The sequence below is a fragment of the Musca autumnalis genome, unplaced genomic scaffold (assembly GCF_047663935.1).
Source record: "Musca autumnalis isolate F117 unplaced genomic scaffold, ASM4766393v1 scaffold_2, whole genome shotgun sequence".
NCBI lineage: Eukaryota > Metazoa > Arthropoda > Insecta > Diptera > Muscidae > Musca > Musca autumnalis.
Genome location: NW_027411755.1, coordinates 14,588,216 through 14,614,386, shown reverse-complemented (window position 1 = coordinate 14,614,386; position 26,171 = coordinate 14,588,216). Strand labels below are relative to the sequence as shown.

The following is a 26,171-nucleotide window of genomic DNA, read 5'->3' as shown; positions in this document are numbered from 1 at the left end:
GATTTTTTAAAAATATTTTTTAAACAATCCTGGATTTTTTAAAAATATTTTTTTAAAAAATAATCGTGGATTTTTTAAAAATATTTTTTAAATAATTGTGGATTTTTAAAAATATTTTTTCAATAATTGTGGATTTTTAAAAATATTTTTTCAATAATTGTGGATTTTTAAAAATATTTTTTAAATAATTGTTGATTTTTTATGAATAGTATTTTAATGGCCGTGGATTTTTTAAAAATATTTTTTTAAATAATCGTGGTTTTTTAAAAATATTTTTTAAATAATTGTGGATTTTTTAAAAATATTTTTTAAATAATTGTGGATTTTGTAAAAATATTTTCTAAATAATTGTGGATTTTTTAAAAATATTTTTTAAATAATTGTGGATAGTTAAAAATATTTTTTGAATTGTCGTCGATTTTTTAAAAATATTTTTTCAAATAATAGTCGGTTTTTAAAAATATTTTGAATTATCGTGGATTTTTGATAATATATTATTAAAAATCGTGGATTTAAAAAAAAAATTTTTTTAAATAATCGTGGGTTTTTAAATATATTTTTAAATAATCGTGGATTTTTTAAAAATATTTCTGAAATAATCTTGGATTTTTTAAAAATATTTCTGAAATAATCGTGGATTTTTTAAAAATATTTCTGAAATAATCGTGGATTTTTTAAAAATATTTCTGAAATAATCGTGGATTTTTTAAAAATATTTCTGAAATAATCGTGGATTTTTTAAAAATATTTCTGAAATAATCGTGGATTTTTTAAAAATATTTCTGAAATAATCGTGGATTTTTTAAAAATATTTCTGAAATAATCGTGGATTTTTTAAAAATATTTCTGAAATAATCGTGGATTTTTTAAAAATATTTCTGAAATAATCGTGGATTTTTTAAAAATATTTCTGAAATAATCGTGGATTTTTTAAAAATATTTCTTAAATAATCGTGGATTTTTTAAAAATATTTCTGAAATAATCGTGGATTTTTTAAAAATATTTCTGAAATAATCGTGGATTTTTTAAAAATATTTCTGAAAAAATCGTGGATACTTTAAAATATTTCTGAAATAATCGTGGATTTTTTAAAAATATTTCTTAAATAATCGTGGATTTTTTAAAAATATTTCTGAAATAATCGTGGATTTTTTAAAAATATTTCTGAAATAATCGTGGATTTTTTAAAAATATTTCTGAAATAATCGTGGATTTTTTAAATATATTTCTGAAATAATCGTGGATTTTTTAAAAATATTTCTGAAATAATCGTGGATTTTTTAAAAATATTTCTGAAATAATCGTGGATTTTTTAAAAATATTTCTGAAATAATCGTGGATTTTTTAAAAATATTTCTGAAATAATCGTGGATTTTTTAAAAATATTTCTTAAATAATCGTGGATTTTTTAAAAATATTTCTGAAATAATCGTGGATTTTTTAAAAATATTTCTGAAAAAATCGTGGATTTTTTAAAAATATTTCTGAAATAATCGTGGATTTTTTAAAAATATTTCTGAAATAACCGTGGATTTTTTAAAAATATTTCTGAAATAATCGTGGTTTTTTTTAAATATTTCTTAAATAATCGTGGATTTTTTAAAAAAAATTTCTGAAATAATCGTGGATTTTTTAAAAATATTTCTGAAATAATCGTGGATTTTTTAAAAATATTTCTGAAATAATCGTGGGTTTTTTATAAAATATTTCTGAAATAATCGTGGATTTTTTAAAAATATTTCTGAAATAATCGTGGATTTTTTAAAAATATTTTTTAAATAATCATGGATTTTTTAAAAATATTTTTTTTAATAGTCGCGGATTTTTTAAAAATATTTTTTAAATAATCGTGGATTTTTTAAAAATATTTTTCAAGTAATCGTGGATTTTTAAAAATATTTTTTAAATAATCGTCGATTTTTGATAATATATTTTTTAAAAACCGTGGATTTTTAAAATAATATTATTTTAAATAAATGTGGATTTTTTAAAAATATTTCTTAAATAATCGTGGATTTTTAAAAATATTTTTTAAATAATCGTGGATTTTTTAAAAATATTTTTAAATAATCGTGGATTTTTTAAAAATATTTTTAAATAATGGTGGATTTTTTAAAAATATTTTTAAATAATCGTGGATTTTTTAAAAATATTTTTAAATAATCATGGATTTTTTAAAAATATTTTTTTTAAATAGTCGCGGATTTTTTAAAAATATTTTTTAAATAATCGTGGATTTTTGATAATATTCTTTAAATAATCTTGGATTTTTGAAAAATATTTTTTATACCCTCAGCATTTATGCTATCGAGGGTATATACACTTTCATACGGGCAAATAATGGTTTTAGACCCCAAGTATGTTTGGACGAAATGTGTTTCAGACAATTTGGAGTCGATTGAGCAATGTCCGTCCGTCTGGCTGGCTGGAGCGCACGATAACTCTCGAACGGATGAACGGTTTTGGTCCAAAATTTGGCTTTCGCAATATTTTGTCCTAAATTAGTTTAAGTTCGAAGATGGGATGGATGGATAAGGTTTCACTATGGACTCAATCGGCCCACTCCTCCGGGTACCTCCCACACAAAATTTTGGAAAAGTTCAGTTTAGGGCCATCTCTCGAATCGCTCTGATTTTTGTTTTAGCAACTTGTATTCACTGCCCTCCATACGACGGTACAAGTTTCATTAGGGGCAAGTCCATACTTCCTGAGAAAATAGCCTGAAAGTTGCAAAAAAACCCCTATGACACCGTGCGGGAAGGTTGGAGCGCAAGATAACTCTAGAACGGATCTGCCGATTCGGTCCAAAATTTGGCCTTAGTAATATTTTGTCCAAACATAGTTTACGTTTGAAGATAAGCCATATCGGTCCACTACTTCAGGTACCTCCCCCACAAAAGTTCAAAAATGTTCGGAAAATTGGTTCATACGGTAACTCTTGAAGGGAATGGCAGAATTGGTCCATACTTTACACATCCTAATATATCTACTAGATATAGATCAGGTTCAAATATGGACTATATTTGTCCACTCCATCGTGTACCTCCCACACAAAATTTCGGATAAGTTCACTTTAAGACCTGCTATCGGATCACTTTGATTTTTGTTGAAGCAACTTACATTCGCTGCCTTAATTACGATGGTAAACGTTTTTTCAGGTGCAAGTCCATAATTCTTGAGCAAACATCCCGAAGGGTGTAAAAACCCCCAATGGCACCATATGTAGTGGCTGGAGATCCACTTCCATAATGGTCAATGTAGATCCATTCCTTTTAGTATCTCCTCAGCAAAACTTTTGATCTCTAATCCTAATGAACATTTTTGTCGGTTCAAATTCCCAAAATTTTTAAAAACCCCTAAATACATACGTTTTTTGAGAAAAAATTGTTTCAATATATACAGGCTGAGGGTATATCTCTGTCGACAAAGCCGACTGATACTTTTTTACTTGTTTTCAATTTTAGTTTACTCAACATTGACGGTTTGTCCAAGCGCAGCGTACCCGCCAGTGGCTCAAGTAAAATCAGTGACAAAAGTAAGGCCAAGGTACCACCGGCTAAAAATCAAAATGATCGTTTTGATTTTATGGATGTTGAATTTGGTTCCGATGATGATGTTAAAAGCGAAGTGAGTATGTAACATGGCTAGACATGCTGTTTTTTGACTATTCAAATTCAAACATAAATTTTGAATAAAAAAAATTTCCCATTTCTTTAAGGCTGAGGAAGAAGTCATTACGGAAAAACAATTTCTGGAACGTTGCAATGAAGACATAAAACGTCAAATGTTAGATGAATCCAGTACCGATTCAGAAGAGTTAGATGATGAGGATGAAGATCTGCTAGCTGCATCTGAAGAGGATGATGAAAGTGGCAAGAACTCACCTTTAGTTGATAAATTTCTTAAAAACTTTGTTGTCGATGACAGTGACAATGAGGCGATAATAGATGAGGATGATGAAATTGATTTGGACAGTGATAAGGAAGTGGAAGGTAAAGCAGGAGAGGAAGAAAAAGCCACCGATTTGTCTCTCAAAGAAAAAGACAATGAAGAAGCCAAGGCGGAAGATGCAGATAATGAAGATGGCGATCCTGTGTCGGCATCTGAAATGGAGCTGCTGAATGATAATCTATTGTTTCGCAAACGTGGCACTCGGCCCCAAAAACTGGATAAAATGTTATCCGATGCCGAGAAACGTAAACGTATTAGTAAAATTGATGAAGAACTTATTTGCTTGAGTTCCGAAAGTGACAATACCGATGTGGAAGAAATTGATGCCGAGCCCAATCAATCTGCCAAGCCAAGGGCCATAAAACCCATGCTACGGCCAGATCAATTGGCGGGGGAAACTTTAAAGGCACAAAAACAGGAAAATGAACGTATAGCCCGTCTAGAAAAGAAACACCAAATGCTAGATAAAGTCCTCAAAGACCATCCTGATGTGGATAAAAACAAAGATCTCATTTTGGACTATATTAAAGATACAAAAACATTTATTAAGGTACATCCAAGTATTGTGAAATTGCTCAAACCTCATCAATTTGATGGTGTTCGCTTTATGTACGATTCATGTTATGGTGGTGTGGATGCTCTCAAGAAGAGCACCGGTTCTGGTTGTATTTTGGCCCATTGTATGGGTCTTGGAAAGACTCTGCAATTAATTGCCCTCCTACATACTGTGATATCCTATAAGGAATTGAAAACAACAAAAATTTTAGTTTTATGTCCCAAAAGTACCGTTATGAATTGGGCCGATGAAATAATACGATGGCTGGGTCCACTAAGGCAAAAGAATTTAAAGGTGTACACATTTAATGATACCTCGGACATCAATGAGAAGCTGGGTATTTTACATGAATGGTCACAGGCAAATCATAATCGCGCCGGTTGTTTGTTAATTGGTTATGAGGCATTTCGTACGCTGGTCTTTTATCATTCCTATAAGAATCGTGGCAATATTAGTGCACATCGCTTGGAGGAAATACGGCAAAAAGTTAATAATTATCTTTTACAGCCTGGTAAGTAGTACCAAGGATATTTAAAATATGATTTATAAAATAATGGGGGTTTCTTTCATTGAACAGGTGCTGATTTAGTGATCTGTGATGAGGGTCACATTATAAAGAATAGTAAGTCGGCCATTAGTATGGCTGTGGCCCAAATTGTTACACCAAGACGTATTGTTTTAACCGGTACTCCCATACAGAATAATTTAAAAGAATGTAAGTGTAACTTTCAAGCTTCACGGCAATGATTTTGATCTCATTTCTCCACTCTCACTCCCTAGATTACAGCATGGTCAACTTTATTAAACCCTTGTTTTTGGGTACTGAGAAAGAATTTGCCAATCTCTATGCCAATCCCATTAAAAATGGTCAACATAAAGATTCTGGTAAGACAGATATTAAAATTATGAAGCAGCGATCGTTTGTTTTACACAAAAAACTATCGAAATTTGTTCAGGTATGAAGGTATTTTGAAACTTCTTCGATGGTAATTTTTTTATCTCCGCCTTTTTGTATTTCCAGCGCAAAGAAGCCGAGTTGTTGAAAACATTCTTGCCCCAAAAATTCGAATATGTACTATTTATACCCATGACTGATGTACAAAATAATTTGTACGAACACATTTTAAATGCTATTAAAAATCGTGATGAACACTATCGTGGCAAGGGTCTTATTACCGATTATACTTGCCTGCGTAAGGTAGATAAAGAGGTTCAATAAAATCTTAGCTATTATTAATGGAGTATGTTTTGTCTTCCATAACAGATTTGGACCCATCCTAAAGTTTTGGAAGATGCATGGAAGAATGCTGTTTCGGTATGTATTATTGTCTTTGGGTAGGATTAAATGAGATCCCAAATCATCGAACTAAAATAGAATCGGGATGTATTCATTGATACGAAGAAGTTTTCTTAGGACATCTTTTTCAGATGTTATTCGAAACTATTGTAATTCGAGAATTCCATTTAAAATTAAAAATATAGGTTTTGAAAAATATTACTTTTGTCAATATTCAAAATGTAGATTTTTTAATGATTACACATTTTGAATTTTTCTTTAATTTTCAAAATTATTTTTTTTTAATTTTTGATTTTTTTTAATTTAATTTTTTTTAATTTTCAAAGCTTCGACTTTTTTATTCAAATTTTAAAAATTTGAATTTTTAATTATAGAAAAATTGCAAATTTTGAAAATTAAAAAAGTTTATTTGTTGGAATTTTGTCAAAGTTTTAAAAATAAGTTAAATACAACAAAACTGAGATTAATGGCCTGTTTCACTAAGACGATTCGAATACAAATTCGTTCGAACAACTACCAAACTTCTATTTTTTGAAAAAAATATTTGAATTGTTTTTTTTATTAAACAAATATTTCCTACAACACGAGTTTGGTAGTAATTCGAAAGAATTTGAATTCGAATCGTCTTAAAGGAACAGGCCATAAGTTACAATACCTCACAAGAAGAAAATTAAAATACTGCCAAAGTGAGTCTTATTTTAAAAAATCAATTTGACAAAAAATAATTAAAGAATATTAAAAATTTTTTAATTTCACTTTTATAATACTTTTAATGTTTTTATTTATATTTTAATTTTCGAAATTTTGATTTTTTATAAAATTGTTTTTTTTTTTTTAATTTTAAAATTTGTTTTCTTGAATTTTCAATTTTTTAAATTTTTTGAATTTTTTGTTATTTAAAAAAAAAAACAAAATTATCATTTTTTTGAAATTGAATTTAAAAAAGAAATTAAATTGCAATTAAAGGAAAATTCAAAATATTTAAATTAAAACAATTAAAAAATGACAAAAGCAAATTTTCAAAATGTTTATTTTTTGTGAACAGAGCAAAATTTAATTTTATTTAAATTCAACTACTAATTTTCAAAATTTTGATTTTTTTCAATTTTAGTTATTTTAGTTTTAATTTTGAATTTTTTAGTTTTTTACTTTTACATTTAAATTTTCTAAAAATTCAAAAATTTGTTTTTTTTTTAATTTTCAAATTTTTTTATTCAAGTTTTCAAATTTTGATTTTTTTAAATTTAATTTCAATATTATAAGAACCTGTTTCTTTAATTGAAAATATTAATAATAAAAGACTATTTTTTAAATTTTTTATTAAAAAAACTATTTTTTATAGTTTTTAAATTAAATTAAAATTATAGAAAAACTCAAAATTTTAAAAATAAAAAAATTGAATGAAAATCCCTTTATTTTTAAATATCAAAAATTTGAATTTTGAAAAAAAAAAATTTAATTGAATGAAAATCAAAAAAAGTAATTTTCAAAATTAAATTTTAATTTAATTTTCAAAATTAAATTTTAATTTAATTTTCAAAATTGAATTTTAATTTAATTTTCAAAATTAAATTTTAATTTAATTTTATTTAAATTGATTTTTTAATTTTAGATATAAAAATTAAAATTTTGAAAATAGACATTTTTTAATATTCAAAATGTTGAATTTTTTAATTTTAATTATTCGTATGCAGTGAATCGCTGAATTGTCTTGTCCACTGTTCCTACGTTCAATTCAAATTATTTTGTTTTCATTGTTTTTTTTTTTTTATTTTAAAACTTTGATTTTTAAATATTTAAATTATCAAAATTGCCAAGAAATAATGTTATAAATTTTGAAATTTGTTTTTTTTTTTTTTTGAACTGGTTTATGCTGCAAAGATAATGTTTAGAAATCATGAACTTTTTAAATTTTGAAATTTTTACCTTTTTTATTTTCAAAATCATGAAATTTTTAAAGGTTTGGCTTAAAAATCTACGTTCATGCGGCATAGATAAATTTCGCAAATTTGTTTAAATTTTTTGTTTTAGATACTTTTTAGAAAAATATCAATTTATCTACTCTTTTTTTCATATAGCAACGTAACAAAAAAGAAATTCGTCAAAAGCAAAAAGATCACAATTCTGACGATGATCAGCCGGATGATATCTATGATAGTCAAACTGGCCAAATGTCGGTGACAAATGATTGGTGGCGTAGTTTATTGACACAAACGGATTTGGAATCGATAATGCCCAGTAATAAGTTGCGCACAATGTTCAAAATTCTACAAATGTGTGAAGAGAAAAGAGAGAAATGGTAAGAAAATGGTTTTGAATTTTAAAGCAACCTAAAAAATCATAATTTCTCTCTTTCTTAGCTTAATATTTTCAGCTTTTGTGGCCGTTTTAAATGTTGTGGAGTATTTCTTTAAAAAAATCACAGAAAACGATGAAACTGTGCGCAAAGAATTAAGTTAGTTTTTTTTTTAACTAAGTAAAGGAAATATTCTAAATAATATTTTGAATTTCTCTTGCAGATCTCACAACTCCCACGCAATGGCATTTGGGCAAAGACTATTATCGTTTAGATGGCAAAACACCAAAATCAATACGCCATGCCATGATTAATGAATTCAATAATCAACTTAATGAAAGAGCTAGGGTGTTTTTGATTTCGGCCAAGGCTGGTGGCCAGGGTATCAACTTAATCGGTGCTAATCGTGTTATTATCTTGGATACCTCATGGAATCCCTCAAATGATCAACAAAATATATTTCGTGTTTTTCGTCTGGGACAAAAACGAAATTGTTATATTTATCGTTTATTGGCAATGGTAAGGAAAAGCCATCATCATCTCCAAATACCGTGTAAAATTGTGTAATCCTTCGTTTTTAGGGTACCATGGAGGAAAAGGTGTACTCACGTTCTGTTACAAAACAAGCCATGAGCTTTAGGGTAGTGGATGAACAACAAATTGATCGGCATTATAATATGGCCGAATTGGCAGAGTTGTATATGTAAGTATGAAAAAGAAGCCCATGAGAAGCCGTATAACCCTTTTAATCTCCCTTTAATTACTTATGTTTCTTTTTGTGAAATTTTAGCCTAACTATACCCGATAAAAGTAAACGACCCACCCCCATTTTACCCCAAGATAGTATTTTGGCTAGATTATTACGTTCTTATCCGGAATTGGTTTATAAATATCATGAACATGATAGTTTATTGGAAAATAAGGTGGAACAGGAACTGAGCGAACAGGAAAAGAATGAAGCCTGGACAGCCTATGAGAGGGACCTGCAAATGAACTCGGAATTGAATGAAAAACCAAATCTTGAAGAGTGAGTATAGAGTATAATGTTTTCTGAAGATATGAGCTACAATTGCTACCATTTTGTTTTGTTTCTAGGTTACAAAATAAATTTAATGCTCCCAACTTAGCCAATTATATGTCACCATTCTCTGGTCTAGACGTGAGTACAGCTAATGCAAATATTAATAATAATAATAACAAAAATGTGAGTACTGCTTTTTGGTTTCTTTTCATTTATTTTTTTTAAGTTTATTTTAAGTTATATACGTATATATTGTACTACTAGATTCTATATGGAGCTAAGCTACATATATAAAAATAGTGTACCCTCAGTCGTTTGTCTCTTTGTCACGATACACAGAGGGGAAACATAGGCCTAAAGTTGCTCAAAACTCAAAATATGAAAATTGTTTTTTATGAAAAACAATGTTGATAAACGGCAACCAGACTCTTTTCTACATTTGCTATAACCATCCTCGACTTTGTAAGATTAACCAATCCAATGCAGCAGTCGATTGAACTCAACCATACTGAAAACAAAAAGTAAATTTTCGAAAACTAAGAAATTAGGTGAACATTAAAATGACATTATTTTCGCGAAAATTTCTATTTTTCAAGATTTATTGTTTTTGTACAGTCTCCGAACAAGATTAGCATTTAAAATTTTCAGATTGATTTTACATCTTTGCTCTTTAATAATGGTGATACATATCCTCTTTATGAAAATTTTTTATGATAATTTTTAAGATTACTACAATTTCAATAGTGAAAAAGTCTATTTCCCCGTCGTTTCCCGACCATAGTTTCTTCTAATGTTTTATGCGCTTGAGTCTCAAATATCAGATTCAATCATAAAAAATTGCGCATATTTGCGCCATTCCGAAAAAATCTAATTATTCTTAACTAAAATATGAAATATTTTTATGTGTTATTGCAAGGTTTACTCACACTAAATTTTGTTCCGCCTTATAACCGGGGCTCTTATTTGTCAGAATAAACCAACACCTATCAAATATGCTTGTATTATTCAGAAACATTCACGGCTTTTCTCATGTGAATTGAGAAAAATTTAATTTAAGTAAGTTTCAAAAAATAACATTTGGAATGAAATATATGTATATGGGACTATACATATATGCATCTGTACCGATTTGTTTGAAAATTGGCTCAATGTTTTTTTAGGCTAGTTCAGGTTGCATGTGTCAAATTTCAGTGATTTTGGTGCATTTTTATCTCATATCAGATGCGAATATATATGGAAGCTGCATCCAAATCTGGACCGATTTCCATTATTTTCTATAGGATTAATCCTTGTACAGAAGATATGCTTTGTGCAAAATTTTATATCAATCCGGCTATAAATGAGCTTTCTAGGGCTTTCGATCAACTTTTAACACAAATTTCCCCTCTGTGCGATAGCAAATGTGCCCCATGGAAATAATGGTTGCAGACCATACTACGCCAAATCACACTGTGACCAACTAAAATGACATTATCTCAATCTCATTATATCGGGGTTTTAACTCGTCGATTTAAAAACAAAGAACTATTCTTCAGATCGTCGATTTTTAAAAATATTTTTTTCAAATGGTTGATTTTTTACAAATTTTTTTCTCGAACTGTTTTTTAAAATTACAAGAAACCCCGCACAGATTATGAAAGAGGACCGAAAAAAAGAAGACACGTGTATCGGCGTTTTGAAAGTTTACGTCGGGAAGTAACCTAAATAGGCGTGGCAAGTTCCGCCCATTTCTACAGGTTTTGAAATATTCGACATCGTATTCCTTGGAATCCTTGCATTTTAGATATAAAGTGTCTTTGGCAATATTACTCTTTTTATGAAAAAAAAAAAAATTAACCCTCATGCGAGTCACTAAAGGGGTCATTTTGGTCCCTTTTTTTCAAAAACCTTTAAAAACTCCTTTAAAATGTAATCGTATCAGATCAAAATATTCTACAAAATTATTTGTCATAAAATTTTACTATAGGTCTCCGAAAACACCAAAACTCTAAATCGTACCTAAACGCCAGGAATTTGCCAAAAGTAAAATCACGTTTTAGGGTTAATGTTGTACTTTATCTGAGTTTATTAAGTTTTGTCCCACAAAACTTCATTCTAGATAGAAGACGTCAAAGACAAAAATAATCTCCATCAAATTTCAATATAAGTCGCCGAATAAATGAAATATGTATTTGCAATATATATCAAGAAAATATATACATCAAGTTTGCCAACAAAACACCCAAATATTTTTTGAATAAATTTGTTTTGTTCTTTTTTCGAGTTGATGCATTAAAGTAACATGAAATTTTGCTCTAGACGAAAGGTGTTAAAAGAAAAAATATTCTACTCAAAATTTCATTGTAAGTCCTAGAACAAACTGAGTAAAATACTTTGTTAAGAAAATGACGTTACAAAATTAGATATTATAGGTAGAAATTATTTGTTACACTTTTAGACTCTTAATTAAAATTTATTCCATACTGAGCCAAAATCTTTTAAAATACCGCACTTTTTGGGGTTTGTGTCAAAAGAAGAAATGTTTCAAATCAAATTTCATTATGAGTCTCTGAACAAAAGAAATTTATGGTTATAATATTTATTATCTCCAGAAGCTTTTGCTTTTTATATATGATTTAGGACCATATTCTACCGTTTTTATTCACATGCTCGTTATCTGCGGTCACAAAATATATATATTGATGTTTTTTCATAATAAATTCTTTCAGAAGATTATGTGTGCTCAATCCAAACTGTTTTTGAAATATCTATGGTGAATATACATATATAGGGAAAATATTGATAACCCAGTATTAGGGTAACCCTAGTACTACCACATAAAATGCAACAATCTGGCAGCATCATAGCAGTGTTGCATGCATCAGTAGTTTTAAGTTATTATCTCTCTCTACTCATTGTCAGTACACAGTCAGTTAGTTACTTCGCAACCACCAATTAATAGACATCTCATCTGTACATATTTCGTCATATTTCATTGTTCTTCATAATTAATACTTTATTTCAACTGATAAAACAACTTAAAGTTTTATTCAATAAATGAATTGATTGTTATGTTTAAACATCGTCTTTCATTCAATCGACCACCTCCGTAAGAACATAACACCCAGATCGGACTTTGAAAAATTATATATTTTAGTACTATAAACTAAAATAACGTCATCAGGATAAGTCATAGGTTCCTGATATTGTATGTGAGTACTAACATCCATGGTTTTGGCATGGTCCTAAATACTCTAATGATGGCTGCTACTCCTAATCTGATAAAATTGACTGAATTACCCTTGAAATCGAAGTAACTAGCCATATCCTAACTAAATTTGTTATGATAATTCATGATACACACATGTATGTCAGTTCCAAGGGTTAATTCAGTCAATTTTATCAGATCAGGAGTAGCTGCCATCATTAGATTATTTAGGACCATGCCAAAACCATGGATGTTAGGACTCGTATGTCAGATAAATATTCACTGGACAATAGCCGTAGACCATCCCCGCATTTTCACATACAACATCAGGAACCTATGACTTATCCTGATGACGTTATGCGCAGTTTCAAAATCAAAACATGGCGTCGATTAAAAATATATATTTTTCAATGTGTATATTTTTTAGATGGTTGTTTGTTTTTCAAAGCGTGATTTTTTAAAACATTCTTTCAAGTCATGGATTTTCTAACATTTTTCAAGGCGGTTTTTTTTTAAATATTTATCAAGTCGTGGATTTAAAAAATTATATTTTTTTCAAGGCGTGATTTTTTAAAACATAAAACATTATTTAAAACATAAAATATTTGTTCATTGATTGAATTTAAAAAAAAAATATTTTTTGATGATTTGATTGTTTTTTTTTTAACATTATTTTAAAAGATGTGATTTTTTTTAATATATCTTCAAAGCGTAAATTTTTTAAAAAAATATTTTTTAAATTCTTGGCTTCTTTAAAAAATTATTTTTCAATTCGCTAATTTAAAAAAAAAAAACATATTTTTTCAATTCGCGGATATTTAAAAAAATACGTTTTCAATCTTTTAAAAAATATTTTTCTTATTCGCGGATTTTAAAAAAAAAATTTTTTTCAACACGTAATTTTTTTGGATTTTTTAAAAATATTTTTTAACAAAAAAAAAAACATTTTTCCAACTCGTAAATTTTTTTCAACTCGTGGATTTTTAATAACAATTTTTCAAGTTGTGTTTTTTAACCATTTTTCAAACTTTTGTATTTTTAAAAAAATGTTTTTTTTTTTTTAAATCGTGGATTTTTTAAAAATAATATTTTAAAGTCAAATAATAATAAACAGACATCGGATTTTTGCATGTTTTTTATTTCTTATCCGATTGGACTCAAATTTTGGATCTAGGCGTTTTAAGGGACAATTTTTCGATATTTGGGGTCATATCAAAAACATGCAAAAAATATGCAAAAAATATGCAAAATATATGCAAAAAATATGCAAAAAATATGCCAAAAAATATGCAAAAAATATACAAAATATGCAAAAAATATGCAAAATATGCAAAAAATATGCAAAAAATATGCAAAATATGCAAAATATGCAAAAAATATGCAGAATATGCAAAAAATATGCAAAATATGCAAACAGATTTTGGCCGAAAAAATCGTAAAATTGTCATTTAAAGTTGGAAAAACCGTCAAAAAATACTTAAAGTGTTCAAAACTAAGACTGTTGACCGTTTAGTGTAGATTTTTTCAGCATATTATTATGTTATTGAGACCGTTTACGATAGTGTGGTGTAGGGTATAAAAGTATGGTATTGTAATACCATATTTTTTTATTATTAAACTATGCAAAAACATTAAATTTGATAAAATATCAAACGTTCTATGTAAAAATCAATATTTTATTTGTCATAATTTGTAGCAGTGGGCTGTTTTTGTTCAAAGGGAATAAATCGATGACCAATTTTTTTAGGCGGCACCCGCATGAACTTTTTAGTTTGGTCAGATTTTATGACTGTCAAAGTTTGAGGGCCTCAAAGTTATGAAAATCTCGATTTTTTGGCTATTTATCGATTTCGGCGACCCATTTCTCTGGAAGGGTTAAAGCTTTTTGTCCAAATTAAGCACAAAATTAAAGGCCATTCTGTTCTTAATATTTCTTGCTGAAAAACAAAATACGTAAGTATTACTGAATTCGAGATAATAAAGCCAATGTCTCGAAAAACGTGACTAGGTACGCCTTTGTGCGAAAATGGAGACTATTAAAAAATGTTTTCTTCATTTTTGTCAATTTTTGGAATGAAAACAAACGTCTTTTACATTTTGTTCTAAAAAAAAATTATTCGAGAGTCAGACATCATGTGCTTTTGGAGCTTTCTGGGTTCAGCTGACTACTTGAAGAACGCTCTGCTATGTAGTTCGCAACTTTCAAGTTGTTTACCATCCTTTGCGCCTCCTGGAAATTCGGAGTTAATGGTTTATCTCTTGAACAACAAGAATTATGCCAGACCTTTTTCTAGGATTTTCGGCAGTTGCTGTTTTGGAAGCTTGGATCGAATATTTTTGAAGAAATTTGAATTTTTGCTTTGTTAAGATTTTTGTCGCCTTTTGGTCTTTACGGCGTTTTGCACCGTTGGATCAAACAATGCCAGGTCAGCAAGTTCAGGACTAAGATACCACAGATTATTAATTATGTTGTTATTTCCCTTTTCTGAAATTTGTGTGTCAATGTTTTCATATTTCAATACATTTTCAATGAGGTCTAGGTCTTGTTTTGATGCTAAACGTATCGTAGGATCTGAAGAACCATCTGTCCCGAAAACAATCAAGCGTGGCTTCAAGAAAATCGTAACTATGCAATTGTCATTGGTGTATAGGAACGTTACTAGTATCACCATGGCTACAGTAGAAACTATCGGAGAGGATCCTTACAAATATAAGATCTCTAGAAGCTTTATCCGTGAACAGCGGAAAATAAAGCGTGAAAAATAAACACAACAGTTATTACCAAATATTTTCAAAACAGAGAAGAAAAAACGGGTTGCTGTTCTGGTATCACATGGGGGTAAAAAGACAATTCCTAGGCGTTCCTGAAACTGACAGTAGCTCATGGGAGAAACAAGAACTAGCAGTGTACAAATGCCTAGAAAATGGTGTCTCACCAGCTCGAGCAGATATTAGGTCGAGGAGCTTCTGTACCACCGTACAAACTTGTTAGAAAATTTTTGAGAGAGATTTTTGACTGCAAGTTTAGAAGCACATCCGGACATCAAACAAACATATTCAAGCGATTTCTATAAGAATAGTCTGCGATTGACAAATACAAGTTCGAAGTAGGCGAGAGTGTTTTAAAACTACTGCCCAGCCCACTTTCCAAGAACAAGAGGCCGTAGAAGCACCTTGCGTTTAAATCGTTCGCCCCCAGAATGTTTTTTCTATTTTATTTATTTGGTATCCCAGACGACAACAACTGAGTGTTATAAGTGAGACTTTGTGTTATTGATTTTACAAAACGTATAATGAACAAGATAATGTTTTTATAGATATAATATAGGATATATTGGGTAAACATTATCAATAGGTTAAAAAGGAATAGAGACAATAGATTGAGTTTAATACAAAAATAGTGAAAACGATATTCAGAAATATTTTTAGGTCCAAAACAAGACCTAAACCGAATTGAAGATTTACTTAATACGAAAGGCATTCACAAACAAATATCAGATAAAGGAAAAAACAAAATGATAAATCATATGTAGTACCTTAGTCCTGAACTTATTGGTCTGGCATTTTTTGATCTGATAGATCCAAAAGACGACAAAAAAAGATATAAATTTCTCCAGAAATAATCGATCCAAACTTACAAAAATCAACTGCCGAAATTCCTAGAAAAAGTTTACCAGGCATAATTACAAGTGAGACTTAATTGTTGAAATTAAACTTTAACTCCTGCAATTTGACCACAGAACATCTATTACCAGGAGGGGTAAGGGGTGGTAAATAACTTAAAAATTGTGAGCGACATAGCAAGGAGTAGAGTTCATCACGAAGTTGTCATCTGTACCCAGATGGCTCCAAACCCACATTATGTCAGTCCCTTAATGCCCGTAATTTCAACGCGTAGTTATCTATGAGTTCACAGATACATAGCTCCCGTGCAAGCAATATTTTATAATTTCAACGCATAGGTAACGTTATCGAGTCAAAAACGGCCGTGTTACTTACACCTTTTACCTTGTTAATCGTTGCCAATGTGTTAAAAGTTGTAAAACACTTCTAAGTGGCAATGATTTGGCGAAATCATGAATGAAAATCACCAATATTATCACATGATTTCAAAATTTACACACCTCGGTAAATTGCATGTAGAAATTACCAAACACGTAGGTAAAGATAACTAATAGGTAGCTAACTACCCGTTTACCCAGACGTTGAAATTACGGGCATAAGTAAATTAAAATATGTATGAACAAAATGTAAGCGTTTGTCATTGAAGCCATACAATGAATGTACAAATGTCCCTCTTTGTCAACACAAAATTGCATTTGAAAAGGGAAACGTTTGATGGATATAGGAAGAAAAAGATAATATAGGAAAGATAATATAGGAAGAAAAAAGTTGTTTTTTTAAATAGATACCATTTGTCTCGAATTCAGTAACACTTACGTACTTTGTTGTTTATCAAGAAATGTTAAGAATAGAATAGCTTTTAATGAAATGCGTAAGTAGCTTTAGCCGTTCCACATATACAAGCCGTCGAAGTCGCCAAATAGCAAAAAAAATAGATTTTCATAACATCGAGGCCCCAGTACCACGTGTTAACATATTCGAATTGTGCTCAAACTTTGGCAATCTTAAAATCTAGCAATACTAAAAGGTTTAGGCGGCTCCCTGGCTAAAAAATCAGAGATCGATTTGGTCCTTTGAGTTAAAACCAGCCCAATGCTACAAATTAAATTAAGATGCTACAAAAAAGAAAATATTGCATTTTACATAAAACGTTTGATATTTTATCAAATTTTATATTTTTACACAGTTTAATAATAAAAAAATGGTATTACGATACCATATTTTTATACCCTATACCACACTGTCGTAAATGGTCTCAATAACAAATTAATCTGCTGAAAAAATCGACGTTATACGGTCAACAGTCTTAGTTTAGAACACTGTTATGTATTTTTTGATGTTTTTTCTAACTTTAAATGACAATTTTACAACTTTTATGACGATTTTCGGCCAAAATCTGTTTGCATATTTTGCATATTTTTTGCATATTTTGCATATTTTTTGCATATTTTGCATATTTTTTGCATATTTTGCATATTTTTTGCATATTTTGCATATTTTTTGCATATTTTGTGCATATGCAAAATATGCAAATATGCAAAATAAATACGAAATATGACCCTGCCATTGAATTTAGATTTCTTTGAAACGAATTTTGGGCCAATCAGAATCTTCGTATCTTTAATATTAAAAAATATGCAAATATGCAAAATCCGATGTCTAATAATAAATAATAAAAAATATATTATTTAAGGCATGGTTTTTCTAAATAATATGTTTTCAACTCGTGGATTTTGTAAAAAATATTTTTTAACTGGATTTTTTTTAACTTGCGGATTTTTATAAAATAATTTTTTTAACTTGTGGATTTTTTAAAAAAATATTTTTCTCAGCTCGTGGATTTTTTACAAAAATTTTTAACTCGTGGATTTTTTTTAATTTTCTTTTTCAACTCGCGCATTTTAAAAAATTTTTTCCAACTGGTGGATTTTTTACAAATATTTTTTTCAACTCGTGGATTTTTTAAAAACAGATTTTCCATCTCTTGGATTTTTAAAAAAAAGATTTTCCATCTCGTGGATTTTTTAAAAAAATATTTTTATCAACTAGTGGATTTTTTAAAAAAAACATTTTTTAAATAAATAAATATTTTTTTATTTTTTAAAAGAATATTTTTTTGAACTGGTGGATTTTTTACAAATATTAAAAAAAAAAATCAACTCGTGCATTTAAAAAAAAAATGTTTCAACTCGTGGATTTTTTACAAATATTTTTTTAACTCGTGGATTTTTTATACCCTCAGCATTTATGCTAACGAGGGTATATACACTTTCATACGGGAAAAATATGCCTCATCGCAATAATGGTTTTAGACCTCAAGTATGTTTGGACGAAATGTGTTTCAGACAATTTGGAGTCGATAGAGCAATGTCCGTCCGTGTGCCTGGCTGGCTGGAGCGCACGATAAATCTCGAACGGATCAACCGATTCGATCCAAAATTTGGCTTTCGTAATATTTTGTCCAAACTTAGTTTATATTCGAAGATGGGTTATATCGGTCCACTCCTTCCTACGTACGATAACTCTTGAAGGGAGTAACCGATTTGGTCCACATTTTGCAAATCGTGAAATGTCTACCAGACTTATGGGTCTATCTTGTATTGCCACTAAACTTGAGTTGCGTTGTCAGTTGTCTGCACGACTGAGACGAAATGTTGTACCATTAATGTCAACTCAACTGGGTGGTCGATAAACATGTTATCGATCAGTGTTTTTTCAAACTTGTGACCTCTATTCGCCAAAAAAAAAACATTTTAAAAATAATTGCGCTTTGGATAACTCTTTTGTGTATTCTGGACAATATTTTAATATTTTGGCTGAGTTTTCGAGCAAATTTGGAAAACAACCCAAGATTGGAATATAACCTGCCCATTGAATCTTCGGATCGTCAAGTTTTATTTGCTGTCCCAAAAAATGATAAGTTCGGTGGAATTATTTTTTGATGATGAAGAAAATGTACAGGACATTGCATCTATTAGAAGAAATTTGAGGGACAAGTCAAATCCATTGGAATTGCCATCTGCACTGTAAGCTGATGATCATGTGGAAAGATCTGTATAATCAGTAAATTATTTCAGGTTTAAGGCGTATTTTGGATTGCCAAAGGATGCCGTAGTTTACGTTGTGGAAACGTTAAAGGATGACTTCAAAGAAAGTTACAGATCAACAGGAATACCCCCACTTTTAAAAGAGTGCGCAGCGTTGCGATTCTTGGAGGACGGAAGTTTCCAAAAGTCCCATGGCAATGATTTCAACAATTGCATGGCTCAATGTACATTGTCGAGAGTATTGAAGGAAGTTGTCCACTTGATAGCGGACAAATTGTGCCAAAATTGGATCGTTTCGAAGTTGACAGAGGAGGAAAAAAGGCAAAATAAAAACCATTTTTATTCAAAAACGAAATTCCCTGGTGTAGTTGGCTATATAGATGGAGGATGTTCGTCATTTGTACTTAAACTGAACTTACTGTATTTGTCACCAAATTCTTTTGTAAAAGATTTGCTGCTGTCCGCTCCAAAGGCGATAAATTCACTTATTGTGATGGACCACCACCAGTGTCGTTGAAGTTTATTTTATTTTGAGGCATTTTCTTTTTCAACTTTGCTTTAAAGTGAATCCAGACTCTGCCACTCTTCAGGTGTTCGTGTTGGAGGTTCATGGCTGTTTAAACTGTCCGAAATGGACCTCCACGCTTCATCCGCTGTGGCTTTGGTTTCACCAAAACTCCCGAACTCCTCGGGCTAAGTTTGGATTTTCACTCCGTTTATCAATTAATATTTCGAACTGCTGCTATGTCGTTATTTTCACCATATTGATACACAAATGCTGTGTTCCAGAACCTGCAAGAAGCTACTATTTTTTACTACGATAACATTTTTTCCTTTATGTTATCGGAAAAAATAGTAAAAATTAGTAGATTCTTGCAGTACTGGAACAGACCAAAAATTAATTAATGATGCCAAGAATCAATAATTGTTAACAAAATGTTTATTTTTCCTTCTATTTTACTTCTTGTTTCTTCGAAAATGTTCACTGCAACTGAAAATTGGTGGTTGCTGAAAAACAGCCGCTTCGTCAACTGAGATTCGCAACTTCAGTTGAGAGTTGCCATACGTGGATCAATTTTGACAACTGGCAACGCCACTCAACGATAATTGTTATCGATGATCGACCCCTTAGATGAGGTTCCAATACGGACTCAATCGGTCCAATCCTTCGGGTACCTCCCACACAAAATTTGGGATAAGTTCAGTTTAGGACCTGCTCCCGAATCGCTTTGATTTCTGTTTTAGCAACTTGTATTCACTGCCCCCCATACGACGGTACAACTTTCATCAGGGGCAAGTCCATACTTCCTGATTAAATAGCCTGAAAGTTGCAAAAAAACCCCATGACACCGTGTGAGGTGGTTAGAGCGCAAGATAACTCTCGAACGGATCTGCCGATTCGGTCCAAAATTTGGCCTTAGTAATATTTTGTCCAAACATAGTTTATGTTCGAAGAAGCCATATCGGTCCACTCCTTCAGGTACCTCCCCAACAAAAGTTCAAAAATGATCGGAAAAATTGTTCGTACGGTAACTCTTGAAGATACCAGATGTATATCTGGTTCAAATGTGGACTATATTTGTCCACTCCATCCTGAACCTTCCACACAAAATTTCGGAGAAGTTCACTTTAAGACCTGCAATCGAATCACTTTGTTTTTTGTTGAAGCAACTTGCATTCGCTGCCTCAATTACGAAGGTAAAATTCTTTTCAAGGGCAAGTCCATACTTCTTGAGCAAACAGCTCGATGGTAGTAAAAACCCCCTATGGCACCATATGTAGTGGCTGGAGATCCACTTCCATAATGGTCAATGTAAATCCATTACTTTAAATATCAGCTCCGCAAAACTTTTGATCTTTAATCCTAATCAACATTTATGTCGGTTCATACGCCCAAAATTTTTAAAACCCCCTAAATACATAAATTTTTTGGGAAAAAATTGTTTCAATATACACAGGCTGAGGGTATATATCTGTCGGCAAAGCTGACTGATACTTTTTTACTTGTTAAAAAAGATTTTCCAACTCGTGGATTTTTTAAAAAAATATTTTTATCAACTAGTGGATTTTTTAAACAAAATTTTAACAACTCGTGGATTTTTTTAAAAAATTTGTTTCAATTCGAAGATTTTTAAAAAAAATTTTCAGCTCGTGGATTTTTTAAAAAAAATTTCAATTCTAGCATTTTAAAAAAAAATTCAACTCGTGGATTTAAAAAAAAATCAATTCGAGGATTTTTTAAAAAAATTTTTTTCAACTCGTGGATTTAAAAAAAATCAATTCGAGGATTTTAAAAAAAAAAATTTAAAAATATTTTTGCAAATCGTGGATTTTTAAAAAAATATTTATTTTTATAAATATATAGAAAAATTAACGGCGTGGATTTTTTAAAAAACACTTTTTCACTGCTTGTATTCAAAAAATTAACGACGTGGATTTTTTAAAATTTTTAGAAAAACATTGTTCACTGCTTGGATTTGTTAATTTTTTTTAATATTTTTCTAATAAAATATTTTTCAATTCGTGGATTTTTCAAAAAAAAATTTCAGTCTCCGATTTTTAAAAAAATACTTGTCAAGGGATATTTTTAAATATTTAATTGTGTGGGGTTTTTTTGTAAAACATTTTCAAGGCGTGGACATTTTAATAAACATATTTTCAATGCGTGGATTGGTTAAAAAAACTTTCATTTTTAAGTTTTTGCCTTTTTAGGGGCGAAAGCCATTATTTGTGACATTTAATTAATTTAATTAATCGAGCTTTTTATGACCTAAGGAGATTACATTGAAAAATGGATATCTAGCGAAGTCCTACACACACATCAACCACTATGCGACGATCGTTTCGTTAGCTGGTTAGGCTAACATCATCAGGCATATTAGATGTTGTTGTTGTTGCTAGACAATTTTCGCCATTTGGAGCTCCTATTTATACATCCAAGATTGCAATTTTGCATTTGTGAAGTTCAAATTGAAGCTTTTTATTTCCAAAGACGACTCATTTGTCCCCCTTCAATTTCACTGCGTGAATTTGTTTAAAAAGTTTTTTTAATATTTTTTTAAATTTTTAAATATTTTTTTAATGCTGGATTTTTTAAATAATATTCTTTAATAATTTTTTAATGCATGGATTTTTTAAATAATATTCTTTAACAGTGTTTTTAATGTGTGGGTTTCTTAAAAAATATTTTTTCGGGACGGTATTTTTAATATTTTTTCAAGTCGTAATTTTTTTAATATTTTTTCAATGCATTATTTCTCTAATATTTATTCAAGCCATGATTTTTTAATATTTTTCAAGGCGTGATTTTTTAAAATATTTTTTACTAGTCGTGGATTTGTTAAAAAAATGGTTTTCATAGTCGTGGGTTTTTTAAAAACATTTTTCATGGCGTGATTTGTTTAAGAAATATTTTTCCTTGATGGGGATTTTTTTAAACATGCTTTCTAGTCGTGGATTTTAATAAAAATATTTTTTCATGTAGTTGATTTTTTTAAAAATTGTTTTTAAGTTGTAAATTTTTTACAAGAATTTTGTATTTATTTTTTTTTTTTTTTTTTTGATTTGTTAACAAATTTCCTGAGTTCGGCAAAAAACAAGTGTTTTGTTATAGTTGCCGAAGTATCTATGTTTTAAAAACTTTTTGTATTATGTATTTTATTATTAATTATTATTTATTGTGTTTTCCTTATTTTCAATTATTTTAATATTATTCTTTAAGTATTTTTTTATTTTTATATTTATTTTTTCTATATTTTCTATTGTCTTATGTTTCCATTTCATTTTTTCATCCGCTATAATCAAATCAATTTTCAAGCAATATTTCAATCTTTTTCATAGATGTCCAGTCTCTTTGGACCACGAGGTTTTACTCAACCCCTGCTACAATCTCTGCTGGGTCCGAATAGTACACCATCGACTACCCAACAATATTTAGATATGCTCAACTATTATAAAAGTTTAAATGCCTATGCTGATCTCAATTCATATGCACCACTTACGGCAATGGGTGCGGCTGGTCGCATGCCGCCCCCAACAGGACCCTCGACATCAAGTGCATCTAACCCCCTGGCAGCTTTAGGAGATTTAAGTATGTATGGTCTGCCGTCAAGTGCATTACAGGGACTTAGTGCCACATCGGCGGGGTCAATGAATTTGGCAAGTAGTGTTTTGGCTGGAGCATTACCAGCCCCACCATCAATGTCAACAGCGTCATCATCTGCGGGCGCCTCAATGTATACATCTGCAGCACCCACTTCAGTGATGAATACTGTGTTTTCTTCTGCGGGCATGACAAGTACCACCAACTCAAATCCGCTAGCGAACTACGAACAATATCAGCAATCACTGCGTAACTCATTTCCTCAATTGCCAAGTATGTATAGCTACGCCGGGGATTTTGGTATAGGTTCTTCGGGTTCTACAATTTTGGATAAATCAAAATCGGGGAGAAATAATAGCAACAACAAGCATTCTGGGGGTAATAATAAAAATTCCAACAATTTACCTGGTGGAAATAAAAACAATAATATGCCCACGCCTGTGAGTCTGTTCCCTTCATCGTCGGCATATTTAAATCAGCAGCAGCAGCAACAACAACAACAGCAGCAGCAACAGCAACAACATCACCAATCTAGACCAAGTTCAAGGAATACACCAACAGAAGTCTCCAACAAATCTAAAAATAATACAACAAATTCATCAAACACCTCTTCATCAGCTTTATCCTCCTCATCCTCTAGTTCAATGCATACATCCAGTTCCACCATGTCCAATACCACAACAACAAGTTCTTCAAATTCAACCTCAGCTAAGTCCAATAATAAAGAACCCCAACAACAGCCCAAAAACAATTTAATAAATTATCGTCGTTCCGAATCCTCGGGTAGTAATGCGGCAGCTGGAGCATCATCAGCAAAATCGAATTCTTCTAATCATGGCACAAATCAAAGGAGAACTGGAAATGGGGAACAAACAAAGGGCCACAACAATAACAACAATAGCAATAATAACAGTGCTAACTCCAACAAAGCCCAACACAATACAACAACAAACACAACGAATTCAAAGCATTTATCAGGAATGCAGCAACAATCAACAATTTCAGCTTCTTCGGCATCATCCGTAAATCAAAAATCTCAACAAAAGCAACAACACACATCCAACTCCTCCAGTGTAGGAAATACAACCACAAAGCAATCTGCAAGTGGTGGTGATAGCAGTCGTACCATGAATATGGGAATTTTGTACCCCAAAAATCCCGATAAACAATCAAGTTCATCGTCGTCCTCCTCCAAACCCAATTCACCCATGAATATGGGTATTGTTTATCCCAGATCTACAACATCAACTGCAACAACAAATAAAACAACCACCCCATCCTCAACATCAGAAATGCAAATAATACCCACCTCCTCACCACCGGGAACCACAAGTATATCCAAGCAATTAAATGATTTGTCACCCAGTATATCCCTGACGGCAGTCACAAAGCAAACTGGATCTGGTGGTGGTTCCACTAAGACATCAGCAAATTTCAACAAGACCACAACCAGCGCAGGAGGAGGGGGAGGAGGAAATTCTTCAGCCCTACAGAGTATACAAATCAACAAAGTTTTACAAAACAATACCACCATACGTAGGACAACAAGTCCAGTTGCTACTTCGGCGTCATCATCATCGGCGATGGCTACAGCAAAAGGCCCGACAATCACAAGCAACAATAACAACAACATAAGTGGCAATCATACAAGCAATATTCTGGCCAGATTAAAGGCCAATAATACCAAGGCAACAACAAGTACGTCAAGTAGTAACCCTCCACCACCCTTACACAGAGCAAATACCTCCATAGGTATAAGTAAAACCACTCCGACTGTTAACATAACCACAAAATCTCCCTCGGGCCTTGTCATTACCAAAACGCCCATAAAACAACAGCTACAAAATTTCGGCAATAAAGTGGCAATAAGTAGTGGCAATCAACAAGCCGCCTCCACTTTAGCCAAACAACAAGCCGCCGTTTCAGTTTCAGCCAAATCCAATATACAGCAAAGAACCGGAACACCCACCTCAATGGGAAGCAATAATTCCTCTTCCATCCAATCCAATCTACCAAAAACGTCAGCAACTGTTACCACAACCCTGCCCTCAATATCGTCGCTTAAAAGGACGATTATTAAAAAATCACCCATACCCAATGCTGCCACCTCAACAGGTGGTAAACTACCCGCCTCTCTTAGTTCAACACCGTCCCTAACAGTAACCTCTAGCAATAAATTACCCATTATAAGTAGTGTTAAATCAATATCTCCCGCAATGGCAATATCAAGTAAATCTTCAATGCAGTCTAAGGGCAATCAACAACCACAATCATCTTCTTCTGGATCCACAACATTCATTAACAAACCATCGATGGCAAATGTGGCCAAAACATTGGCCCAAATGCAAAAGCGTATGCCATCATCGATGACAGCCTCAATGACTGGCAGTGGATCATCATCAACGGGACGGGTTAATATACGACCAGTTAGCGGCGATGGTAAACAGAATACCGGCAATATGGGTGGCGGCGGTGGTAGTGGTGGAGGTGTTTACATCATCGAGACAAATATCAATGATAAAAAAGTGGCAATAGGAGCACCGACCAAGAGGTAAGTTGTGATAAAAGCTTTTGGAGTTTTTAGGTTAGAAGATTTTGAGAGGTCTACAAATCGTATATAGAAATATTTTCTAAAAAAATATTTCTTCCACTCGTGGATTTTTTAAATATTAATTTTGAAGTCGTGGATTTTTAGAAAAAAATTTTTTGAAGTCGTGAACTTAAAAAAAAAAAACATCGACTTGTGGGTTTTGAAATAAAATCTTATTCATGTCGGGGATTTAAAAAAATGAAGTTGGGGATTTAAACAAAACTATTCAAATCGGGGATTTTTTATAAAAATATTTCTCAAGTCGTGGATTTTTTAAAAAATATTTTTCAACTCTTGGATTTTTTTAAAAAATACTTGTTCAATTCATTCAATTTCAAAATATTTTTTAACTCGTGGATTTAAAAAAAAAAATTAACTCGTTTATTTTTTAAAAAAATATTTTTTAACTCCTGGATTTTTCAAAAAATATTATTTTTTTTAATATTTAAAATAATTTTTATTTTAAAAACATTTTTTCAACTCGTGGATTTTTTAAAAA

The 26,171-nt window shown here is 30.8% G+C and overlaps 1 protein-coding gene across 2 annotated transcripts in view; it reads left to right on the top strand.

The window, feature by feature from the left end:
- LOC141393728 (uncharacterized) overlaps positions 1-26,171 on the top strand; it is a 38,274-nt gene that overhangs the window by 6,068 nt on the left and 6,035 nt on the right. Inside the window, exons 3-15 of one of the 2 annotated variants that reach the window (XM_073967139.1) lie at positions 3,466-3,628; positions 3,720-5,019; positions 5,086-5,223; positions 5,289-5,464; positions 5,530-5,706; positions 5,773-5,823; positions 7,884-8,104; positions 8,166-8,260; positions 8,325-8,620; positions 8,683-8,804; positions 8,892-9,128; positions 9,197-9,260; positions 22,821-25,633. In XM_073967139.1, coding sequence (XP_073823240.1) covers positions 3,466-3,628; positions 3,720-5,019; positions 5,086-5,223; positions 5,289-5,464; positions 5,530-5,706; positions 5,773-5,823; positions 7,884-8,104; positions 8,166-8,260; positions 8,325-8,620; positions 8,683-8,804; positions 8,892-9,128; positions 9,197-9,260; positions 22,821-25,633 — 5,853 coding nt within the window. Of the gene's footprint in view, positions 1-3,465; positions 3,629-3,719; positions 5,020-5,085; positions 5,224-5,288; positions 5,465-5,529; positions 5,707-5,772; positions 5,824-7,883; positions 8,105-8,165; positions 8,261-8,324; positions 8,621-8,682; positions 8,805-8,891; positions 9,129-9,196; positions 9,306-22,820; positions 25,634-26,171 lie in introns of both variants that reach the window. The other variant, XM_073967138.1, reaches the window with a different exon arrangement.